At 45.3% G+C, this 21999-nt stretch overlaps 1 protein-coding gene across 2 annotated transcripts; it reads right to left on the bottom strand.

Annotated features, from left to right (window-relative positions):
• Window positions 1-32: 32 nt before the first annotated feature.
• Window positions 33-21723, bottom strand: map3k20a (mitogen-activated protein kinase kinase kinase 20a). Of its 2 annotated transcripts, XM_052082435.1 has the most exons (20): window positions 21555-21723; window positions 19011-19200; window positions 18480-18567; window positions 16352-16453; window positions 15341-15406; window positions 15095-15123; window positions 14668-14805; window positions 14167-14253; window positions 13202-13276; window positions 13023-13129; window positions 11756-11891; window positions 8652-8696; window positions 8547-8577; window positions 8303-8442; window positions 8152-8214; window positions 7726-7815; window positions 2898-3014; window positions 2735-2809; window positions 993-1143; window positions 33-916 (listed from the first exon to the last, which is right to left on the bottom strand). In XM_052082435.1, exons 2-20 carry the CDS (start codon window positions 19167-19169, stop codon window positions 222-224), a joined length of 2394 nt encoding a protein of 797 aa, XP_051938395.1. In that variant the 5' UTR covers window positions 19170-19200; window positions 21555-21723; the 3' UTR covers window positions 33-221. The 2 variants fall into 2 exon arrangements, with proteins under 2 accessions (XP_051938395.1, XP_051938396.1); XM_052082436.1 differs by lacking the exon at window positions 15341-15406.
• Between the last annotated feature and the right edge of the window lie 276 nt (window positions 21724-21999).

The following is a 21999-nucleotide window of genomic DNA, read 5'->3' as shown; positions in this document are numbered from 1 at the left end:
AAATGTGAGTAAAAACAAAGAAGCAACAACTCTTAGGCATGTTGTAACTTTAATAAATATATTTTGAGCATGATTTAAATGAGCTTTTATATTTTATTTTTATAAATACAAACCTCATAATTCATTCCTACACATCTTGTACAACTCCCTTGAAGAGCATGTATTAAAATATTTACATGGTAAACTCAATTCAGTTGCTGACATGTACGGCGCACGCCATATTAAGTCCTCCCCCCAGCGCCACGTCCTCCCCGCCCTCCTCGCCTCGGGCGACCCCTCACCGCTTTATTGTCCTGTCGCAGTAACCTTTTGTGGCGCTCCACTTTGATCCAGCCGCCATCGTTGCTGGCTTTGGCATCCTCACTTTCCTCGTTGGGGTTTTCCGTCACTGACATAATACCGGGTATTACACGTGGGCGGATCTGCGCTGCGTAGCCGTAACTGTTGGACCGCGGCCTCATTGGCTGTCGTGGGTTTTTGTTGCTTTTATTGCCGCTTTGGCCCCCTCTCGTATTGCCCCTCCCTTGACCCGCGGCGCTGCCAAAAAAGCCCTGTCGTCTGTACTCGAGGACAACGCCCGCGCTGAGGGGTCGCTCTCTTTCCAACGTGCCCTCTGACGTGGTGCTGCACGGACTGCTGCCCTTTGACCCCAAGTAGAGCGGGGACAGTTTAGCCGAGAGGCCGGCGGTGGGCGAGGAGCTGCGAGAGTCGTTCCAGGGGATGACAGGGGCACGGACGGGCGAGCGCCGCGCCACCGCAGCGTAAGACGACGCTTGGCTTTCGTGCGCCGACAGGAACTGAGGAAGCGTGCAGGCTCCCGAGCTGGTGAAAGTGGGGAGGGCGGCGTTGGGCTGCTGTGTCTTCTGCCGGACGATTTGCCGGAGCCTCACACTGCGCATCCAAGCTTGGTCGATGTCTAACACACATGACACCAATTGTGTTGTAGCAGGGAACCAAATAGAGGGTCACTTTCTTTTTTTTTCACATCTTACCGGAGTTTATCCCGCTTCTGGGGCTCAAGTTAAAGTGAACGGTTGTCGGTTCGATGACAAGCTCCACCGTTTTGATGACATCCTGTCCACCAGTCGGACACCACGTCATGGGGCAGCTGTGTTTAGTTGACTTTGGTAACCTGACATTACTCTGTATTGACATGTTAGCAAGGACAAATCATTTGCTTTAAAATAAGCCCATGATGAGTTAAAAAAGTGTCCGCGAGGAAGGGTATGAAGGCGTTTTTGGACGAAAAAAAAACGACCATGTATAGTAAGGCGTTTTTGAATGAAAAACAAAAGACCATGTATAGGAAGGCGTTTTTTTTCGTCAAAAACGCCTTTTTATACATGGTCGTTTTTCTCGTCAAAAAACGCCTTACTATAGATTGTCTTTTTTTCGTCAAAAACGCCTTCCTATACATGGTCGTTTTTCTCGTCAAAAAACGCCTTACTATACATGGTCCTTTTTTTCACCAAAAAACGGCTTCCTATACATGGTCATCTTTTTCGTCAAAAAACGCCTTACTATACATGGTCGTTTTTCTCTTCAAAAAACGCCTTCCTATACATGGTCGTTTTTCTCGTCAAAAAACGCCTTACTATACATGGTCGTTTTTCTCATCAAAAAACGCCTTACTATATACATGGTCTTTTTTTCATCAAAAAACGCCCTACTATACATGGTCGTTTTTTTGATCGAAAAACGGCTTACTATATATGGTCGTTTTTTTGATCGAAAAACGGCTTACTATATATGGTCGTTTTTCTCGTCAAAAAACGCCTTACTATACATGGTCTTTTTTTCATCAAAAAACTCCTTACTATACATGGTCGTTTTTCTCAGCAAAAAACGCCTTACTATACATGGTCCTTTTTTCCATCAAAAAACGCCCTACTATACATGGTCGTTTTTCTCGTCAAAAAACGCCTTACTATACATGGTCTTTTTTTCATCAAAAAACGCCTTCCTATACATAGTCACTCTTCTTGCACCACAAAATGGTACTACAAAACTACTGGTTACTCTAAAATGGTTCAATGATTTTGTTGTTTACGATGATACTAGTGCAGCGTGTCATACCGGAGACAAATTCCTTGTGTGTTCTACATACTTGGCCAATAAAGATGATTCTGATTCTGATTCTGATGGTAGTTTTTTTCTTCCAAAGATGCCTTACTACACATGGTCGTTTTTTTTCGTCTAAAAATGCCTTACTATACATGGTCGTTTTTTTCGTCAAAAACGCCTTTTTATACATCGTCGTTTTTTCATCCAAAAATGCCTTACTATACGTAGTCGTTTTTCTCGTCAAAAAACGCCTTACTATACATGGTCCTTTTTTTCATCAAAAAACGCCTTCCTATACATGGTCGTTTTATTCATCAAAAAACGCCTTACTATACATGGTCGTTTTTCTTGTCAAAAAACGCCTTACTATACCCGGTCTTTTTTTCATAAATTTTTCATCAAAAAACGCCTTCCTATACATGGTCGTTTTTTTTCGTCCAAAAAACGCCTTACTGTACATGGTCATCTTTTTCGTCAAAAAACGCCTTACTACACATTACCCACATTCCACTCCTACTGGCATATAAAGTCACCAATTTCCTGTCATTTGCCAAAAAGGGACCAGTACCTTTGGCAACGATAACACAGTAAGTCATGTACTCGAACCGAACTGAATCGTGTGTTACTGCTTCATGGAATCAACAAGTGATTGGCGGGTGTCATCGTTCACCTTATAGCTGACTGCGTAGTCCATTTTCTGGTTCGGCTGGATGCCGACAATCCATTTGTCCATCACAAACGGCGGCTGCGTTTCGAACGGAATGTGTGCGTTAGTGTGATACAATACAAAAACAAAAAAGGGGTGGAGGGAGAACGAACGGAGCACATGAAACCTTTGTCATCCGCATGGGTTCCACATCCTGCCGATTGAGGCTGAAGACGACATCCTTGATGTAAGTTAAGGCCGCGTCGTCTCCGTCGAGTTCCAGGAACATTTTCCACTTGCAGTCCTTAACAGGGAAATAGTTCATTGTAAGGCACGGCAGGCAGTCTAAGTGCACTCAGCAAACCGACGCCTGATTGCCACCCTGGAATAAAATAATTGAGCAGGCCACTTTTTCTATGTGGAGAACTCCGGTGGGTGAAGCAACAGCACAACCTAGAGGGCGTTCGGCGGAAGTGCCTCAGAAACGAATGGTCGTCAGTCAAACGGGAACACTCCCCAGCGGTACTTGTGGCACTCGGAGAGGCACAGCAAGCAACATGAGGTGCTTTTGAGATTTCTTCCATCGAACTTTATGCCCGTTGTTATGCGAGCAGACAACGCGAAGACAAACGGCAAAATACTATCGGAGGGCTCGCTGACAGGGTGAACATTTTTGGCTAACGATAGCATTTAATGAGCACACGGAGGACCTTCACAGTTAGCACGCTGACAGTGTTAAACAAATAAATGGTTCTGAACGCTGTCCTACGACACAGACCGGAGATGACTTCACGTAGCTTGACTTCACATGTCGTATGATGAAAATGACAAAACATACATTCAGTGTTTGAGTAAGGTATCCCTCGGCCATCACTTCAATTTCTTTCCATTTTGCTCTATACTCTCCGTTACACCAACATGCTACATGCTGCATGGTAGTAATCCTTAAAATTCGGTACAGCCAATCCTCCCTTTTCCTTGGGCAACTGTAGTGTCGTCAACCTGATCCTCGGTCGCTTACCCCCCCCCCCCCCCCCCGCCCCCCCCCCCAGATAAATCTTGAGGTCAGTTTATCCCATTCTATAAATTGTTTCTGTGGTATGGGTATAGGTCGCGACTGATAGAGGTAGAGCAATCTCGGCAGTATGTTTATTTTCACCATTTCTGTTGTGTCGTCGGGTTCTCTTGTCCAAGGCTCGGCACCCTGCCACCCTCGGCACCTGCCACCCTCTCATCCGCATCGCCTCCGCCGCCTCCTGAGCGCCGTTGTATATTTTCACTCCTTCAGTCCAGTGGACCCTCAGTGTGTCCATCGGGGATTGGAACCTAATTCCCTTCTCCTTTCGATTTTTTTTTTAACTCCAGCATATTCTCGACGTTTTAGCCGCCACTTCTGTCGCGTAGTCATGGTCAAAGGTCACTCCGTTTCCCTCCACTCGGAGCGGCGTTCGCCAGGCCGTCCCGAGTACGTTTTCTTTGATGTTGAATCTCAGCATGTTTACTATCATCGCTCGTGGTGGTTTGTTCAATAATGCTTTTGGAGCTAGCGCTCTGTGCGCACTTTGTATCCTGTAGTTGAATATCTTCGGATATTCCCAGCTCTTTATGGATAAGCTTATCCACATAGTCGATTGCGGAATCTCCCTCGACACCCTCTTTCAGTCCCCAAATTCAAACGTTGTTCCTCCTCGACCTTCCTTCCAAGTCGGCCACTTTCTGTTGGAGCTTCCTTTGCTGTTCGAGTGAGTCAGTGAGAATTTCCTGTACCTCTGTACTCCAGTCCTCCACTTCACCTGCTCTTTCTTCCAGCATCTCAATATAATTCCTTTGCACCCGGATGTCAGCGTTCACGGATTTGAGCTTTCTCTTAGTTTCCTCCCGCAAGTTTTCAAGTCCTTGTTTCATCTCCTCCATTTGTTTTGGCGATTCTGTCCAATTTGCCATCCAAATGGTGTTTTCCCGTGTCCATTTTGGCTCTTATTCCTAGATTAGCCTGCAATGCCGACGCCCAGGCAGGTTGATTGTCGATGTCGCGAGCTAATGCTATGTTAGCAATAGCCGCTAGCCCCGATCCCACTTCACCTTCCTTGTGCGTGTTTTCAGTCTGTTTCTCGCTCTTCTTCTTCTTCTTCTCCTTTCCCTTTCCAGGCAGAGCTTTGTTCATATCCATCTTATCCTATGTTCGGATCGCTGCCTCCGTTCTTTTGTCGTTTTTTTTCTCCGTTTTTTTTTTTTGCTCGTACGGCCGGTCGCTCCATGCGTTTGCAGCTTACCCTCTTGTTGTCATACCGGAAGTCCTAGAAGCATTTTTATTGTAAATTGGACTTGAAATGTAATCATCCCCCCCCCCCCCCCAGCTAAAATGTAATGTCATTGAAGCCACCTGTGGATTTCAGTTGGAAGTAGAGTTGCAGAGTGGACAGCATTTTCAGGGACGCGTGTAAAATATTCAATCTCAAAATGACTAGTTTTTATCAAATAATGTAGGGGGGGGGGGGGTGAATGTCCGTACATCGGGTGGGGAAAAAAATAGTTTGACCCAAAAGGATCACCAAAAGTGTCCAGTTGTATCTGAAAGTATCGTCCACCAAACCGGTGTTGTGGTTGTTTTCTTCCTCACATAACATCCCCGTAGAGGGGGGGGGGTCCATCCAAATGGGAACAATGCCATAGCCCCTTTTTCCCCTTGCGCGCTACACGCTGACGAAGCAGTAATGATTCCAACCAATCCCCAAACGCCCGCCACGAAGCCACAGGTCACCGCTTAACCACACGGGGTTCAGGGTGCGGGCCAATCCATTGTGCGCTGATCACAGGGAAGGACATCAGAGGAGCGGCGCTGACACACTCGTCTGAGGAGCCTTCGCCCTCTCCCACTGGGGGCTGTGAGGCGGAGGGGAGGGGGGGTGGGGGGGGGGGGTCATCTGAAAAGGGAATCTGGCCGCGCTCGGAAACACACCGGTGGCCTCGGCGTTGGCCCCGGGACGGTCGCACTGGGGCTCCCGCGTGGCCGCGAGTCTAATCACTCCGGCAGAAACAATGTGGCGTAATGATGCCTTGGACCGAGTGCATATAATGACAACTCATACATAATTCAGCACCTTTCACTTGGCTGCACGGTGATATCCTCATTAGCAGGGAACCCTCAGTGGCTGTCAGATGGTGGCCGCTCAATCGCGAGGCCCTCATTTTGTCTTTGAGAAGTGCAGCTGCTTCCATGACACCGCCAGCAAAGACGGGCGCGAAGAGGAGGGGAAAAATGCAGTGTGGGTTTGTTTTATTTTGTGCACACACACACACGCACGCACACAGCAAAAAAGGAAAAAAAAAAAAACCCTTCCAGTTTGTAAAAACAAGGCTGACACGGAACCTGACACCAGGCAGGGGAAAATAATTAGCTCTCATTTTCTCAGCCTCCTGTTTCCTTCTCCCCGCTGTGTTTTCGACCCGCTAAACCACCACATGTCAGAAGAAATGGGAGGCAATTAGCGGGCTCGTTTCAGCCCCGGCGAACACACTGAAAGAGGACTATTTATGATGGGACAATGAACAGCTGAAAGATTAAATAACGTTTTCCTTTGAAAAAGAAAACGACTTCTGGCTAAATGGGCTACTTTTGATTAAATTCGAACGGCAAGTGAAGAGCCGGCCTTTTCTTTTTTTTTTTCTGGGCGCTCACAAAGGGCGGCGAGTGAGTGGCGCGGGATGCGGTACATGCAGGAGAATGACATGTTTATTTGTCTGCTTTTCTACCTGTAAAATGATGCCTCTAATGGTCAGTGTAACAGCTATCATTAGGGAAAGCCTCGGCATATCAATGCTCCGACTGCCACCAAAGCGTCGTCATTGATTGAACACATTTTTTGCTGTCCGCTTAAACGGACTGACCACTTTATTGGGTACACCGGCACCTACATCCAATTCTGCCTTTTTGAAATCGAATCACGCTCAAGCTTGATTGCTTTCTTTATTTGGACACACAGAGGGGCAACATGTGAGAAAATTCCCTTACGCTGGTAAACAAAACATCATGACCAGATAATCAATACACTTTCAATCGAATACGTCACGAGCGTGCGCGCTCATTTGTGTAGCAGCTTTCTTATGCCTAAACAGAACGGACGAGACGTTGGAGCTGTGAAATATATCTGCCTAAAGCTTCTGGTGGCTGGAAGACATCCCAGTGGGTTGTGACCGGCCTTTCGCCGCGCAACAATGAGGCGTTCTAAAGCAGCCATGCCGGCCCTTAAGCCCGGGTACACGCTTGCGATGGACCGATTATCGGCCGGACCGATTATCAGGGCTGATACTCGACATTTTGACACATATTGACACTTTCAAAATACAACGGCCGATAAGAAATCAATTAAAAACAGAGATGTTAAACTCTCTACAGTAAAACTGCAGAATTGTGAAACAGTCAAATGTTGTAATGCCTCTAATTAATATGCTGTACTTACTCTTGTAAATTTTAAGGGATAAAAAAAAGTAGTTCCTTTCTTCATTTTATATTTTTGGAACTCATCGGCTGATTAATCGGTTATCGGTATTTTACTCTGCCAAATATGGAATGAAATGGACAAAAAAAAAATCATTTCCTTCTGTCCGTGCTCAAAAGCAGCCATGCTAGCGGACACACTGAAGAGAAGATACTTTTTTAGGCTTTTTAGCTCGTTAGCTAGTTAGCATCGCTTAGCTAGTTAGCATCGCTTGCTAACAATTATTTAAAAGACTCAATTGCGGAGGTGTAACATTCAACTTTTTTTCTTCTTTCTTAATATTTCGGTTAGCTAGTTAGCATCGCTTGTTAGCAAGCGAGTTAGCAAGCGATGCTAACTAGCTAAGCGATGCTAACTAGCTAACCGAAATAGTAAAAAAGAAGAAAAAAAGTTGAATGTTACACCTCCGCAATTGACTCTTTTAAATAATTCTCAGTCTTTCACGTGTTTTCAGCGACTATTTTCAAATGTGTATCATGAATTTCAAAATAAAGCACAGTCAAATAAGAAACTTACCGATTTTCCTGTCCCTGGCTTCCAGTGGTACCCAAAGACGAGTTCGAGGTTAACGCTTTGACTGCTCTGCACCTCGTTTTCAAGCTCTTCCTAGAAAGAACAAAAAAAAAAGTTCAACAAAAGTTACATTCAAGGGTCACAACATTAGGAACACCTGTACCACGTGAGAATGGGAGCTCAAGCAAATGTTACGCTCTGTTCGCAGTAGAATATTTTCTTTGTTCTCTTTCCTGCCTGACGGCATTTTATTACAGCCATTCACTTTTGTTTATAGTGTCATGCATCTTTTTTTTTTTTTTTTAAGAACGACATAGCCTGCACAGTATTTTTGGGAACTTTTCCAACAGAGCGAGTTTACAACAGCCCTCATAAAAACAACTCGGACACGAGCAAACAGGTTCAAGGGAAGACTTATCGCACTCTTACCTTGAGCAGAGGTGGAAAGTGCACCAGGCCGAGGTAATCATTGGTGAGCTTTTCAATTTCACTCTGCCAAAGCGGAAACGCGACAGAAATATCACAACAAGCGTCCAAAAGCATCATGTGATCCATCCCGACGTTTTAGCCCCGGCCTTGCCTTCAGGTGCATGACGTGACCTTTGGACTTGATGCCCATGTCGCGCATGTCGTTCTCCGACAGCAGTAAGAGCCTTTTTCCCGTGATGTGATTGTCTCGAAATAGGTCAGCATAAAGGTGCATGCCGTATGCGCCGCCCTCTAAGGTGGAGACAACGACAAGGTCAGCTCATACGGACGATCAACCTTTCAAAATCATGTGTGTGGGGTCGTGGGGGGGGGGGGGGGGGGGTGTCGTTACAAACCTTCACCGAATATTTGCTGCATCCAGAAATACTGCGCGGCATGACGGACACATGTTAGCGGTAAAGAACAATCAAAGAAGCGCGGTGCGTCGTCGCCACACTGACCACGTGCTCCTCCGTCCACGTGTAGATGTCCAGCGTAGGCAGCAGCTGCACGGATGGGACGCAAAAGGACAAACGCACGTCAGGAGAATTGGAATTTGGCAAACGTGAGGCGGAAATGTCCCCAAAATGGAAGACATTTTTTTTTTTCTTTCCGTCAGGGCCCCCGCCGACGGTCTTTCATCAGACTCGAATGTCCGTCCGCCCGCGCCCGACGCCCTCCCATTTGAATGACAAAATCATTTATTGCTCAATAAACGTAATGGCGCAGAAGCCGGAGAGGCAAAATAAAGACGGCGTCATTGTGATGGGTAGAATGGTGCGTGATGACAGAAAGCGCGGCGTGGAAAATTGGAAGCAAAGACGACTTAAGTGAGGGGAGTCGTCTCTTTTCAGCGTCTCCTTCAGATTAAAAGCTGAATGCGGGCCTCGGGATACGGCGGCGGAGGCTGTTGCTGCTACTGCGCTTCCCGCCTCCTCCACGCTGCGCTTTTGGAAGGAAGCATTCCGTCTTATTTCAAACGCCACTTTAGCAAATAAGAGTCCTTTCTTCAAACTTGTGACTTGTTGTTATGTGCAATCTGCACAATTTTCTTTTTTTTTTAAACATGCAGTCCTCCCTCCATGTGGGCCAAAAGGTACGCGACGCAATCAGACCCATGAAGGTTTTTAGTCCAGCAAGATTTTCTGTAAATGGTTTCCGTCCAAGCTCTAAATGGATGGATAATCGCCTTAAAACGGTCGCTCATTCGCATCACCGCAAATGTAAAGGAACAAAGACATAAAGAAGAAAAAAAACATTTGGGATTCTATTCAAAATGTGACGTGAGGAAGACATTTCAAAAATCGGAGCAAAATTTGGGAGGAATTTCTGACTGCTAAATACAAAATTGCGGCATCGCGCTACTCGTGGCCTGGCGTTCATCTTCTGAAACTGCCATTTCTGTGTTCATGTTTGAGGCCGTGTCAAGTGATGGCAAAACAAGACAGAAATGTGAATATCTAATTTTTTTTCCCCGTTGGTTGCGGTTTTTTCTTCTTTTTTTTAAAAATACTTTTATTAAATCCTAAGACAAATGAGAACAACAATATGAAGCTCATCCCAAAACACAACAGTGCTGCAAATTCAACGTGAACAATGCCCCGGAATGGAACAACGTCGAATAGAATTACGCAAGGCATGAGCAGCATTTCCGGGGTCAAATCTGCAAAGACATTGTAATTATTAAAATAGCAAATTATTTTTGTCCTATTAAGTACTTCACACAAGGACATCTCAGTAAGTGAGAGACTGGCCCAACAAGTGCACTCCGCCGCATTCAGAACAAATTGGCCAATCTTAATGTCAGCAAAATGTCAGCTGATCATAAAAGATTGGCTTTTCCCCGAGGAACCGGCACTCGTGGCGTCTTTCTTCACAGCATGGCACATTGAGCGTAGCGCAAATGAGTTCCATAATGTCCATAGGCGGCCGAGGACTCAATGGAGAATTCATTTCTCTGTCAAATGGCTCTTTTTCCCGAATGACAGACTAAATGCATAAAACGCACAAGAAGCACACCAAAATAGCGCTTTCACGATGAGTAATTATAGCTAATGGTTTAGGAGTAATTGATCGAGAAACAAGTTTTTCCACAACACCAATCCTGCATTCGTTGGAATTTGAGTTGACCGACAGATGTGGCACATTGATTTAGCTTCTTGGTTGGTCAGGTGAGAACAGGGCCGGACGGGAAGGACATGCAGGCCGTAAACCGCCCGGAAGACCCCCCCCCCCCCAAAAAAAAACAAACAAACAAACTGCTACTTCTGAACTATTACCAGAAATCATTTTTTAAAAAACTTTTTAAATGGAGGCGGCCCGGTAGTCCAGTGGTTAGCACGTCGGCTTCACAGTGCAGAGGTACCGGGTTCGATTCCAGCTCCGGGCTCCCTGTGTGGAGTTTGCATGTTCTCCCCGGGCCTGCGTGGGTTTTCTCCGGGTGCTCCGGTTTCCTCCCACATTCCAAAAATATGCATGGCAGGCTGATTGAACACTCTAAATTGTCCCTAGGTGTGAGTGTGAGAGCGAATGGTTGTTGGTCACATTCCTGTCTGAGGGACTGATGTCACGTATGCGTCGTGTCACGTTTACGACGTGTTGTCGACTCATAACGAATTCCTACGATAGAATATAGACAGAGAGAGATTTGCATTTCCAAGCAGGAAATGCAGTCACTGTTTTGAGTTTGTATCAGCTAAACGCCAAACTATGATCATTTGTCGCAAACGCTGTGCTGTCAACAGAGTGTTATCTAGCTTCAATAACACTTCTTCAAATTTAATGTCGATTTAATTTTTTTTTTAATTATTTATGTTAGGAGTAGTCTAGAATACCCGGTACTCTATTTATTTCTTATAAAAAAAAGTAGCTCATTTATATTAAGCGAAATCCAGAAAATATGTTTATTTATAATTTAAATATAAATTATATATATATATATATATATATATATATATATATATATATATATATATATATATTCATTCATTCATCTTCCGAGCCGCTTGATCCTCACTAGGGTCGCGGGGGGTGCTGGAGCCGATCCCAGCCGTCTTCGGTAAGTAGGCGGGGGACACCCTGAATCGGTTGCCAGCCAATCACGGGGCACAAATTGACAAACAACCATCCAAACTCACACCAAGGGACAATTTAGAGTGTTCAATCAGCCTGCCACGCATGTTTTTGGAATGTGCGAGGAAACCGGAGCACCCGGAGAAAACCCACGCAGGCCCGGGGAGAACATGCAAACTCCACACAGGGAGGCCGGAGCTGGAATCGAACCCGGTACCTCTGCACTGTGAAGCCGACTTTGAAAATCACAAAATAGAAAAATGAATAAATGACTTTCCAAAACATGCCATCAGTCAAGTACCTAAGTTACTTTTTTAAGGTCACTGTGGCAACGTTGCTCATGTACTTTCTTCCACCAATGCCTCATACACTTCCCACATTGTGGTGGTGGGGGCTTCTGTAATTCATTCACTGGCAGAGAGGAGGCGCTGCCGAGGCCACTTCACCGCAAGATTGTGGCAAGGGTGAAAAAAAGCGCCAAGGAGCAACTTACCGGACTGTTGGACTGTTGGATGAGTTTGCGCTCCCACATCTTCAGCCGGCGCTCCCTCTCCTTCAACTCCTGCTCTTTGCTACTCAGGTCTCTCTCCAGCTTCTTCAGCCTGTCGAGCGTGGCTTCGATTTCGCCCCTGCAACACCACCCAAAAAAAAAAAGTCTCAACAAGACTCGGATATGTGATTTGTGTCATATCTGACATTTTGGGTGGTTGGTTTGGTACTTAACAGGATTACGGAAGGGAAAAAAAAGTGGATGGATGGAGTTGTGGTTGTAATTAAGGTTTGATTTATTTTCTTCCCCTCTTTTTTGGCATATATTCTTCCTTTTCTGAAAAATTAATAAAACTCAATTGAAAGTTTTTTTTAAAATTTGCCATTATTTTAATGTATTATTTTATTGTATGCTTTTATTCTCTGGTTGTTATTTCAAGTTGAGTTTTAGTAGAGGAATAAATTTGAAATCCATAAATAATTGTGTTCCATCATCGTGATTTCAATCATTTCGAATAATTGCGATCACGTACTTTTGCAAATCATCATAAAAGTCAGTTCAGTTCATCCTCTAGCTTTGCATTTTCGGCTTTCTTCAATGTGGTGGCGCAGAGGTGACAAGGTCAAGGAAAATCTTGAACATACTACCCCCCCCCCCCCCCCCCCCCCCACCGCCCCGACGAGTGTATATTCCGGAAACTTCAAACAAGCACAAACATCTCTCGGACCACCTGGAGTCTAGCGAGATTGTACTCGGCGCAACGTGACCGGTGGGCTATTTGGAGCCCGCCTCACCTTGCGCGGACGCCACAGCGGCGGCGCCAGCGCGACTTTATGAAGAAGAAGCCACGCGGCGCCGCCGCCGCCGCCGCCGCCGCCGCCGCCGCCGCCGCCGCCGAGGGGCTGAGGCAGAATAAAGTAGCAGCTGAGACTCAGGCTGTGCCGAACATCAACTGAACCTCCAGCTGCTCACACAGCCCAATTAAACACTTCTACTTGAAAAAGATGGTGATTATTTTTAGGGCCTTATGGGTAAAGAGAGGAAATATATCCAGATGGAGGATTGGTTGGAGGTTTTTATGCTCTTTCTATCGCCGTCAGTCAAGTCATTAAAGATCTATATGAACCATCTCCACTTCTTTTTTTTGTATTTCCCGACCCCCGTCAGCCACATTTCCCCGCCATTCTTTGCAATTTCCTTTAGGCTGAGTGCACATTGAGCCGCCGATAACGTCGCGTTGGCCTTCGCGGAATGACGGCGTGACGTTTACCTCCATTCAGACTTGTTGTGGAGGAAAGAGTTGCACTGTTGGGGAAGTTGGCTGTCGTTCGCCATGGTCTCTAAAGTAGACAGGATCTGCTTGAACGTTGGCCTCTCCTGAATCGAGGCAACAACTTTTTTAAGTCATCGTGGCTCTCGATGGGCGGCTCGAGTGTTGGCGGCGCTCACTTTTGGATCCGTCATCCAGCAGTCCCTCATCAGTTTCGCAAAGCTGGCAGGACAGCCGCTGGGGATAGTCAACCTCTGAAACGCAAATGACCTCCTATTCACTGGCGAGTGTGACGTCGGAGTGTTTCAACTAAAATGCCGCATTGTCGAATACCCATCCATTTTCCGATCCGCTTTATCCTCACACGGGGGGGGGGGGGGGGGGGGTGCTGGAGCCTATCCCAGCTGTCTTGGGGCAGTAGGCGAACTTACAGACCTGCGCTGCCAATATTGTGCTTACCGTGGCGCCTTGAGAATTTCATTTCATTCCATCGGGGATCATGTTTGTAGGGTGGCCCGGTAGTCCAGTGGTTAGCACGTCGGCTTCACAGTGCAGAGGTACCGGGTTCGATTCCAGCTCCGGCCTCCCTGTGTGGAGTTTGCATGTTCTCCCTGGGCCTGCGTGGGTTTTCTCCGGGTGCTCCGGTTTCCTCCCACATTCCAAAAATATGCATGGCAGGCTGATTGAACACTCTAAATTGTCCCTAGGTGTGAGTGTGAGCGTGACTGGTTGTTCGTCTCTGTGTGCCCTGCGATTGGCTGGCAACCGATTCAGGGTGTCCCCCGCCTACTGCCCGGAGACGGCTGGGATCGGCTCCAGCACCCCCCGCGACCCTAGTGAGGATCAAGCGGTTCGGAAGATGAATGAATGAATGAATGAATCATGTTTGTAGACCAAATACTCTTTCCCCATTGAAATGAATGGAAATGTCATTATTCCGATCCAGCCTCCCAGATTAAACAAAAAAAGATACGACTGTAATTTATAAAAACGTAGAACGTAGTCGTGACATAATGAGAAGGAACGCAAAGAACGCACCCGCTTTTGGCTTCACTTGAGTGGATATTGTGCAGCTCCTTCTTTTGCGCAATAAGATAAGATAAGATATATACGGTATTAATTAAGCAATTGGGTGATAAATTACCTCCTCCTTTTCCACAACAAGCCAAGCAACTTGTAAGCCTTCCAGCCCTTTGAACGGTACCTCGCGTGTCAGCATTTCCCAAAGCACCTGCGGAAATAGTCACACGTTCGGACACGTCAAAACGCTTCAACATGCGTTCCAATAATGGTTGCGGTCATCGTCATGCATTCAATGCAGTCACAATGTCATGTCACCGTGTTCAGTTGAGATTTAAAATTGGTTTGGAATGAACATGCTCTTTCTGTGTGTGAACATGGAGTCTTGGGCAACCAACGGCTTCATACGCTCTCAAAAGCACAAGTTGACTCATAATCATGTGACTTCCCCAACCGCGGTCGTCACACCCCCGGATGAGGTGTGGCTCCAAACCGCAACTTTTCCCGAGGGAATTCTTTCTTCAAACTTTTTGGCATCTTAAAAATTGACACATACACACGCATGCGCGCCCCCACTCGCACTATTTCTTTCCAGTTTACGCCAACTCTGGTTGTTGCCACTCACCACCGCGTAGGAGAAAGTATCACAGGTCTCAGATACCGGCAGGCTTTGGATGACCTCAGGCGCCATCCATGGGAAGGTGCCCACTAAAGACATGCGCGTCGTGTGGTTCAGGAACTTGGAGGCCCCAAAATCACAAATCTGTAAAAAAAAAAAAAGCGAAAACGAAAATTTTACAACCTGAATAGCTTTCGATTGACTGTGTAAGCAAATTAGCAACAAATATCAACACAATTGCTTGGCTAGTAATTGAATGTGCGGTGCATGACTTTTTTTTTTTGATAATGATAATTTTTTTTTTTGTTTATCATAATGTCTATGTACCATAAAATGTGTTCAACAACACAATATCAGCTCAAGTTATCCATTAACTATCATTTGCGTTACATTTAATCTACACATTAGCTCCATAGTGCAGAATTACACCTACCTTGAGGACTTTATCTGCCGTTATAACAACTGAAAGACAAATCATAATTTCTCTGCGATTAAAAATGACAAAGCGGTCATTAAAACTGCACACATAACAACGTGGGATATACACCTGCGGAAATGATCTGTCGGACGAAACCGGGCATTCATCCAATTTTTGGAGTGTGTCAAATGGAATTGCGCAAGGTGTACCTAATGTTTTGGCTGCCGCGTATACTTGAGAAGCGAAAACTCGTATAGTTACCATTCCTTGACTTCAGGTCTCTGTGGATCACCTTTACAGGGGCCTCCGAGTGTAAATAGTGGATTCCTGATGTCAAAATAAAACGCAACAGTGAATTTTTAGCCCGCATTATTATTGTGAAATTCTTCTTTTTGTTGTTGTTGTTGTTCTGACTTAGCCTGATGCTAAAAAGGCCAACTCTCTCGACAGTGACTGGCATCAAGTTGCGGTATGACAACAACAAAATTAAATAAGTCAATAAAATACAATTTAATCCTTTCACGCATCTAGTAAACTTAGAACATGATAAGCTGTCCCCAAAAAGGTTAAATGTAAAATAACACAAAGAAAGGTGTTTGTCGCAAGGCAGAGAGCGCGGTTAAACTTTTTTTTTTTTCAGTACGGCAGAATTGTTCTTTATTTATTTGTTTATTTCATTCATTCATTCATCTTCCGAGCCGCTTGATCCTCACTAGGGTCGCGGGGGGTGCTGGAGCCTATCCCAGCTGTCTTCGGGCAGTAGGCGGGGGACACCCTGAATCGGTTGCCAGCCAATCGCAGGGCACACACAGACGAACAACCATCCACGCTCACACTCACACCTCGGGACAATTTAGAGTGTTCAATCAGCCTGCCACGCATGTCTTTGGAATGTGGGAGGAAACCGGAGCACCCGGAGAAAACCCACGCGGGCCCGGGGAGAACATGCAAACTCCACACAGGGAGGCCGGAGCTGGAATCGAACCCGGTACCTCTGCACTGTGAAGCCCACGTGCTAACCACTGGACTACCGGGCTTTTTTAAAATTAATATTTAAACTCGTAATGTTCCAGTGGCTTAGGATAATATTTAAAATACACTTTTTACTCATTTTTTCTTTTGTGAAAATGTGATCATGCTGGTCATTATGGGATGTCTTTTAAGGTGGGGCTTGGCGTAAAATGTTCGAGAACGACAACTCGTCGGGGGCCTTGAAACGAAAAGGAACTTCAGTCACGCCTGCTGACTTGTAGATAACTTTGGTTATCTCACCTCTGGCGATCTCCGTCGCCCACGTCATAATGTGCCTCATGTCCATTTCTTCACTCTCGTCACAAGAAAGGTAGTCATACAGTGACCCGCCGCTTGCGTATTCTATCCAGGAAACAGGAAAGCACAAAAATAAACACTTCTGGGGCAGGCCCAAGAGCACAGAGGAACATTTGAAGAGCATTGCGCCTGCATCCAAAATGTCTAGTTTTTTTTATTTTTATTTTTTAAACAAAGTATGTCTGACAGACCACTGACAGGAAACAAGTACCGATCTGATTGATGTTAGCATCTTGTATTATAGTCAAAATAATTTGCATTCTTGCTTTGATGGGAGATTTAGCTTTTTTTTGGGGGGGGGGGGCTGTCAAACTTGCACTCGGACGCGAAAGATATGTTGAGCAATCAAGCTTGCATTTTTAAAGTAAAACTAATTGTTGAGGAGGAGGGGAAAAATCATTATTTTATCAGTCATCCTAATGAAAATGCTAACAAAAATGCTAACAAAACAAAATCCCCCCACCCCCCCAAAAAAATCTTTTTTTCTGCTTATTATTTGGAATTATTTACGTTTGACAGGCTCAAAGCTGCGCTTCTTTTCAAGAATGTGTACCGTCAGGTTTTACAATAGCCAAACTCGGTGGCGGGTACGCCTACTTCCGCAAAATGTGCATTCCGCCGCTGCCAAGACAACTTACGGCGAGCTTAACTTACTAATCACCGCCGTTTATCGCGCGGGCATCTTATTATACCCGCGGCACGTTTGCTTCAAACGTATACAAAGCCAAAAAACACCAACAACGGACGGCAGCAAGTCAATACCTGCCTGCAGACGCACTTTGCACTTGAATATGTTGCGTCCGCATTCCCAAGATAATATGACAGGGACGCCCGGATGAACTCCTCCTGCCTATCGCTAGCTTTTCACAACTTTTTGACCGATTTTTAGAGTCTCAGGAAGATCAGTTCCATGCATGTAAATTGAAGCGCGTGTACATATTGGCTGCTGGGGAGCACAAAGTCAACACAGGAAATTACAAAGGGTAATCATAAACACTTTCCGCCGGTAATATGATTCGCCCTTGAATAAACATACACCCACGAGCGATTTTCCAACAACAAATTTCATTTCTGTTGCCAAGATGGATGCCGCAGCAGAAATGTTTTCTCTACTTGCTGCTCGCCGTTTATATTCCTGCGTTATTCAGGCTAACTAATGAGACATTTTTATTTATTTTTTCTATTGATCATATTTTATTGAAACTAAGTTAATAATACAGTATAATATAATAATATTATATATAATAATAATAATATTCATTCATCTTCCGTACCGCTTGATCCTCACTAGGGTCGCGGGGGGTGCTGGAGCCCATCCCAGCCGTCTCCGGGCAGTAGGCGTGGGACACCCTGAATCGGTTGCCAGCCAATCGCAGGGCACACATAGACGAACAACCATCCATGCTCACACTCACACTGAGGGACAATTTAGAGTGTTCAATCAGCCTGCCACGCATGTTTTTGGAATGTGGGAGGAAACCGGAGCACCCGGAGAAAACCCACGCAGGCCCGGGGAGAACATGCAAACTACACACAGGGAGGCCGGAGCTGGAATCGAACCCGGTACCTCTGCACTGTGAAGCCAACGTGCTAACCACTGGACTACCGGGCCGCCCGTAATAATATTAATTGTGACAAATAATTAGATTTGTTCTTGATTTTACTGCTTGGTGCTTTCTACCGCCTTTATTACCGATTTGTCTTACTGTTTATTGTGCATGTTAAATCGCTCCATGTACAGCACTTTGTATACAGCGATGGCTGTTTGAAAGTGCTCGAGAAATACTGTTGACTTGACTTGACTAAGTATTTCAAGTACATCAAGTACGTCTTTATTGTCAAACGTGCTAACATACAGCACAGATGAAATTTCCTCCCTCGTATATAGACAACAGACAACAAGAGGAGCCGCCGCGGGCGCCCGTGCCGCCATCAAAAGAATACTTGACATAAAATGACAAAATAATTTCACTTATCAAGTACCGGTAGTCAAAGTAATTTGACTTGTATTTGGTCTTGTATTTGGAACTGGTAAGCGCGTGCAGGGCAAAAATATTTTTGCGTCACTTACCAGTGACGATTCCATAGTTGGGAGCCTCCACGATCGCGCCATAAAACTGGATGATGTTCCGATGGCTGAGGACGCTGAGGATTTCAGCCTGGGCGGTGGACACACGTGTCGTTTTCATGAAGCAGGGAGAAGAAAATCTGCATTTTTATGCTTACAAAACCTTTTTTTGTTTGAATTTTGGGGGTCTAGGAACGGATTAGGGCTTTTACGTGGAAAAAGCGTCACTACTTAGAAAATGTTCTAGTTAAGGCATTTCTTCCGGAACCAATTAATTTCGTAAGTAGACGTACCACTGTGCCTAAAACAATGTGCCGGTGTTTGAATCAGGGGCACCGTGTTTTGCCGGAGGTTTCTTTTGCAAAGCCGTTCTCGTGGTGGGGGGAGTATAATGACCATGAATGACGTGTGCGCAAGTCACCACATCCCACTAAACGGGCTGGCAATTAAAATGATTACAATCGTGACAATTAAAAAAAAAAAAAGGTAGAAAGTGTACATGAAAAGCCCCCTCAGGGCAATTATGACTCCCACCTCGTTCTCAATCTTGAGCAGCTTTTTCACGGCCACCTCTTTGTCCTGGCAGATCCATCTGGCCCGGTACACGCTTCCGAAGCTGCCGCCGCCACAGTTCTCGAAGAAGTGGATGTCATCGAACTTGATTTGCACAAAGGAGCCGCTATGAGACGACATCTCATTCTGACACTTGGCGCTGACACCGCTTCTGGAAAATCACAGGGATGAAAAAGTGGAATTACGGTTCATGCGGAAAGCTGTGTCTGCGCTTCCATTTATCATTGTTTTGTCATGTAAATGCAATAATTGCTGCAGTACATAGAGAAAAGAAATACACTTACAATCCACACCCGTTTAGTTTTTTTTAGGGGGGTGGACCTGTCTACTTACTGAAAAAAAAAGCAACACAGTTTTGCCATTTTGTGCTAAAATAGGGCTCTGGCTTTGATGCCATTTTGTGCCATCTTGGAGCCAAGGAACTACGTGGAAGTGATGGGAGGAATTTCATTTACATTCATAATCAGTCGGGGATATCCCTTACCTTGCCTTGTCGAATTGAATAAATGTTTTGCACCGCATTGTGGGCAGTTAAAAAGTTTTATTGGACCAACACAATTCCTGGCTTATTTTCTCTCTGACCTGCAGGAGCGCAACGATAACACCGCAAGCCTTAGAAAGGGGCATTTGCGCCGTTGTGGGAGTGAACATAGACGGCCGACTTGATGTTGTTTGCTGTAAAGCGGGCACTTGGAGAGCGCTTTCCACCCCTAATTGTGTGTCTGGGCTACTATAAAATCGTATTGATAGTTTTAGCATTTTGGGGCGGGGATGGGGGGGGGGGTTCAAACTCCCCAGCTGAGCTATCTGGGGCTTTAGAAAAAAGTGTTACCTCGTCCCTCATTGGAATTGCTGTGCATGGATGGATTTAGCTCAATTGTCACATAGGGAGCCAATGCTCTGCGACCATTAACGCGTATTCATGCTACACTAAGCCCTCGCGGGAAGCTGCTCCACGGGCCGGCCCGCTGTATTGTGTGTCCACTCGAGCGGGGGTCACAGGGGAACGGTGACACTGAAACACTCGTTCTCGACGCTTCTCCCTCAACGGCAAACACGGCCGGAGGCGTGGCAGCATTGTTAAAGTCACATCGTGCATAAGGACGGATGGCGTGTCCTCACGTCCAATCACGGGCCACTTTATTAGGCACCTGCAAGAATCTTCGGCCGTCGAACGCAAGATCTGCGTCAATTGTGTGGTTGTAGCCGCGCAATGGTGAAAAACTGGACTGTGTCATCGTGAGAGGCGTTTTTAATTAGCCTACCACATTCAGCTCATTCATTCGGGAAATTGAGGATCTATGCGGGAGAACTGCATTTGGTAATTGGGGACTTTTATAGAGTTCTGCTGACTCGCTGACTAGTTTACTTACCATGTTTGGGAATTTGTCAGACCGCGCTGTGCCGTGCTGGGGATTCACACACACGGACATGATCTGGGTGGAAGGTAGCCTACAAGTACCCATTTCACAATGGTCATTTGTGATCAACTTGACATCAGCTTGCAGTTCCTCATAAATTTGCTTGGCGCGCTTAGATCTTCTGCGAGTCTATTTCTGCTTCCAAACTCTCAATCACTATGTACGCAACTCTCCTGGGCTGAATTTGAAAGGAATAAGTTTAGCCGCTTTCATTGGGTAGGAAGCAAATCGATTGTGTTCACTCCCACAACGGCGCAAGTGTCCCTATCTATTTATGTCCATCAGCAAAAATACCGTAAGAAAAAAAACGCCACCATGCGCACAGTTTGACTTTACGCTAGACTTGCGCTTAGCACAAAAATAGGGCCCTATATCTCCACAATTCAGGACTACTTTGTTGTCAGTCTTTTTCCACAGGTTTTCATCAATTATCTTCAAACACACAAAATGTATTTAGAAAGGAATCGCGGCAATCACCTCACAAGATCTGTCAGCTAGAGACAATTGCATTTAATCTTTGTTTATTTATTCAGGTGCCATTTTATTTACGTTTGTTCCCCAATATTTTAAGCACAGCATTGAGGTTCAAAGTGCACAATTTTACAGTGGCACACAGTCATACTAAATACACTTTGCGGTCATAAAATCGTCTCGATTTTGATGATCAATTCATCCCAGTGCAATACTGTTTTGTTTTTGTTTTTATGATGGTGATAACTAGGGGAGCCAAGTATTTTTGAAGGAAGTAATTGGGACTGAATAGATTGATAGATAGAATACACTAATATGAGGCTTTGAAAGCATCCATCATCTACACTTTACATTTTGCATCATAGAAATTATATGGATAAGAGCGTATTGGTAGTACCTGGAGTAGTTGGAGACTAGCAATAGTAGCAGTAGTAGTGTACATGGTCACAACAAAACGAAAACATGACAAATTTGCCACTTCATAGCAAAACGTAAAGAGCGGGCTTTGATTTGAGAGTTGAACGTTCTCAAACTATCGTCCGTGAGGATGCCGAGCCACGCACAAAACAAAGCAAAAGCGTACACAAATGTACTGTACACTCATCATACGTACCGCACACAAACTTTTTGGGAGGTCGTCAAGCGGCTCGTCGTTGGAGGAACACAAAACTGGAAGTGAAGAACCTAAAATGTTCCCGGAAATCGGGCGATACGCGCCTCTTTTTTTTTCACGTGCTCTACCCACGGTGGTTTTACTGGTTACACAACGTCTTGACTTGATTTGAAGGACGAGGAGGACCGGCCTCTTTGGACCCTCAGTTCTAATGACAACAGCGCTCTCTGCTGGCCACAAACAGGAATGATAGGTTGTTGCTGTTCTACAACAGTCCAAGTTGACCTTGCTTTGGCGGCAACGTCACGGCGTGTTTACGCAAATCGAAACTGGAGCACAGAACTGCCCAAATTTTTGTTGAAAAACAAAAACAAAAACAAAATAAACAAACAAAAAACAATGCTAGGCCATAATTATGAACCAATCGTAAAAACATTCAATTGAC

The sequence above is a fragment of the Hippocampus zosterae genome, chromosome 12, assembly GCF_025434085.1.
Source record: "Hippocampus zosterae strain Florida chromosome 12, ASM2543408v3, whole genome shotgun sequence".
Taxonomy (NCBI): Eukaryota; Metazoa; Chordata; class Actinopteri; order Syngnathiformes; family Syngnathidae; genus Hippocampus; species Hippocampus zosterae.
Note: the sequence above shows the minus strand (reverse complement) of the source record. Positions and strands in the feature narration are given on the sequence as shown.

Excerpts from the sequence above, each read along its gene's own strand:
- map3k20a (XM_052082435.1), bottom strand. The coding sequence starts at position 19,169 with ATGTCGTCTCATAGCGGCTCCTTTGTGCAAATCAAGTTCGATGACATC. Across the intron at positions 15,407-16,351 it reads GGCGACGGAGATCGCCAGAG|GAATCCACTATTTACACTCG; the intron begins GTGAGATAACCA and ends TTTTGACATCAG. Across the intron at positions 8,443-8,546 it reads GCAGCAAATATTCGGTGAAG|AGGGCGGCGCATACGGCATG; the intron begins GTTTGTAACGAC and ends TCTCCACCTTAG.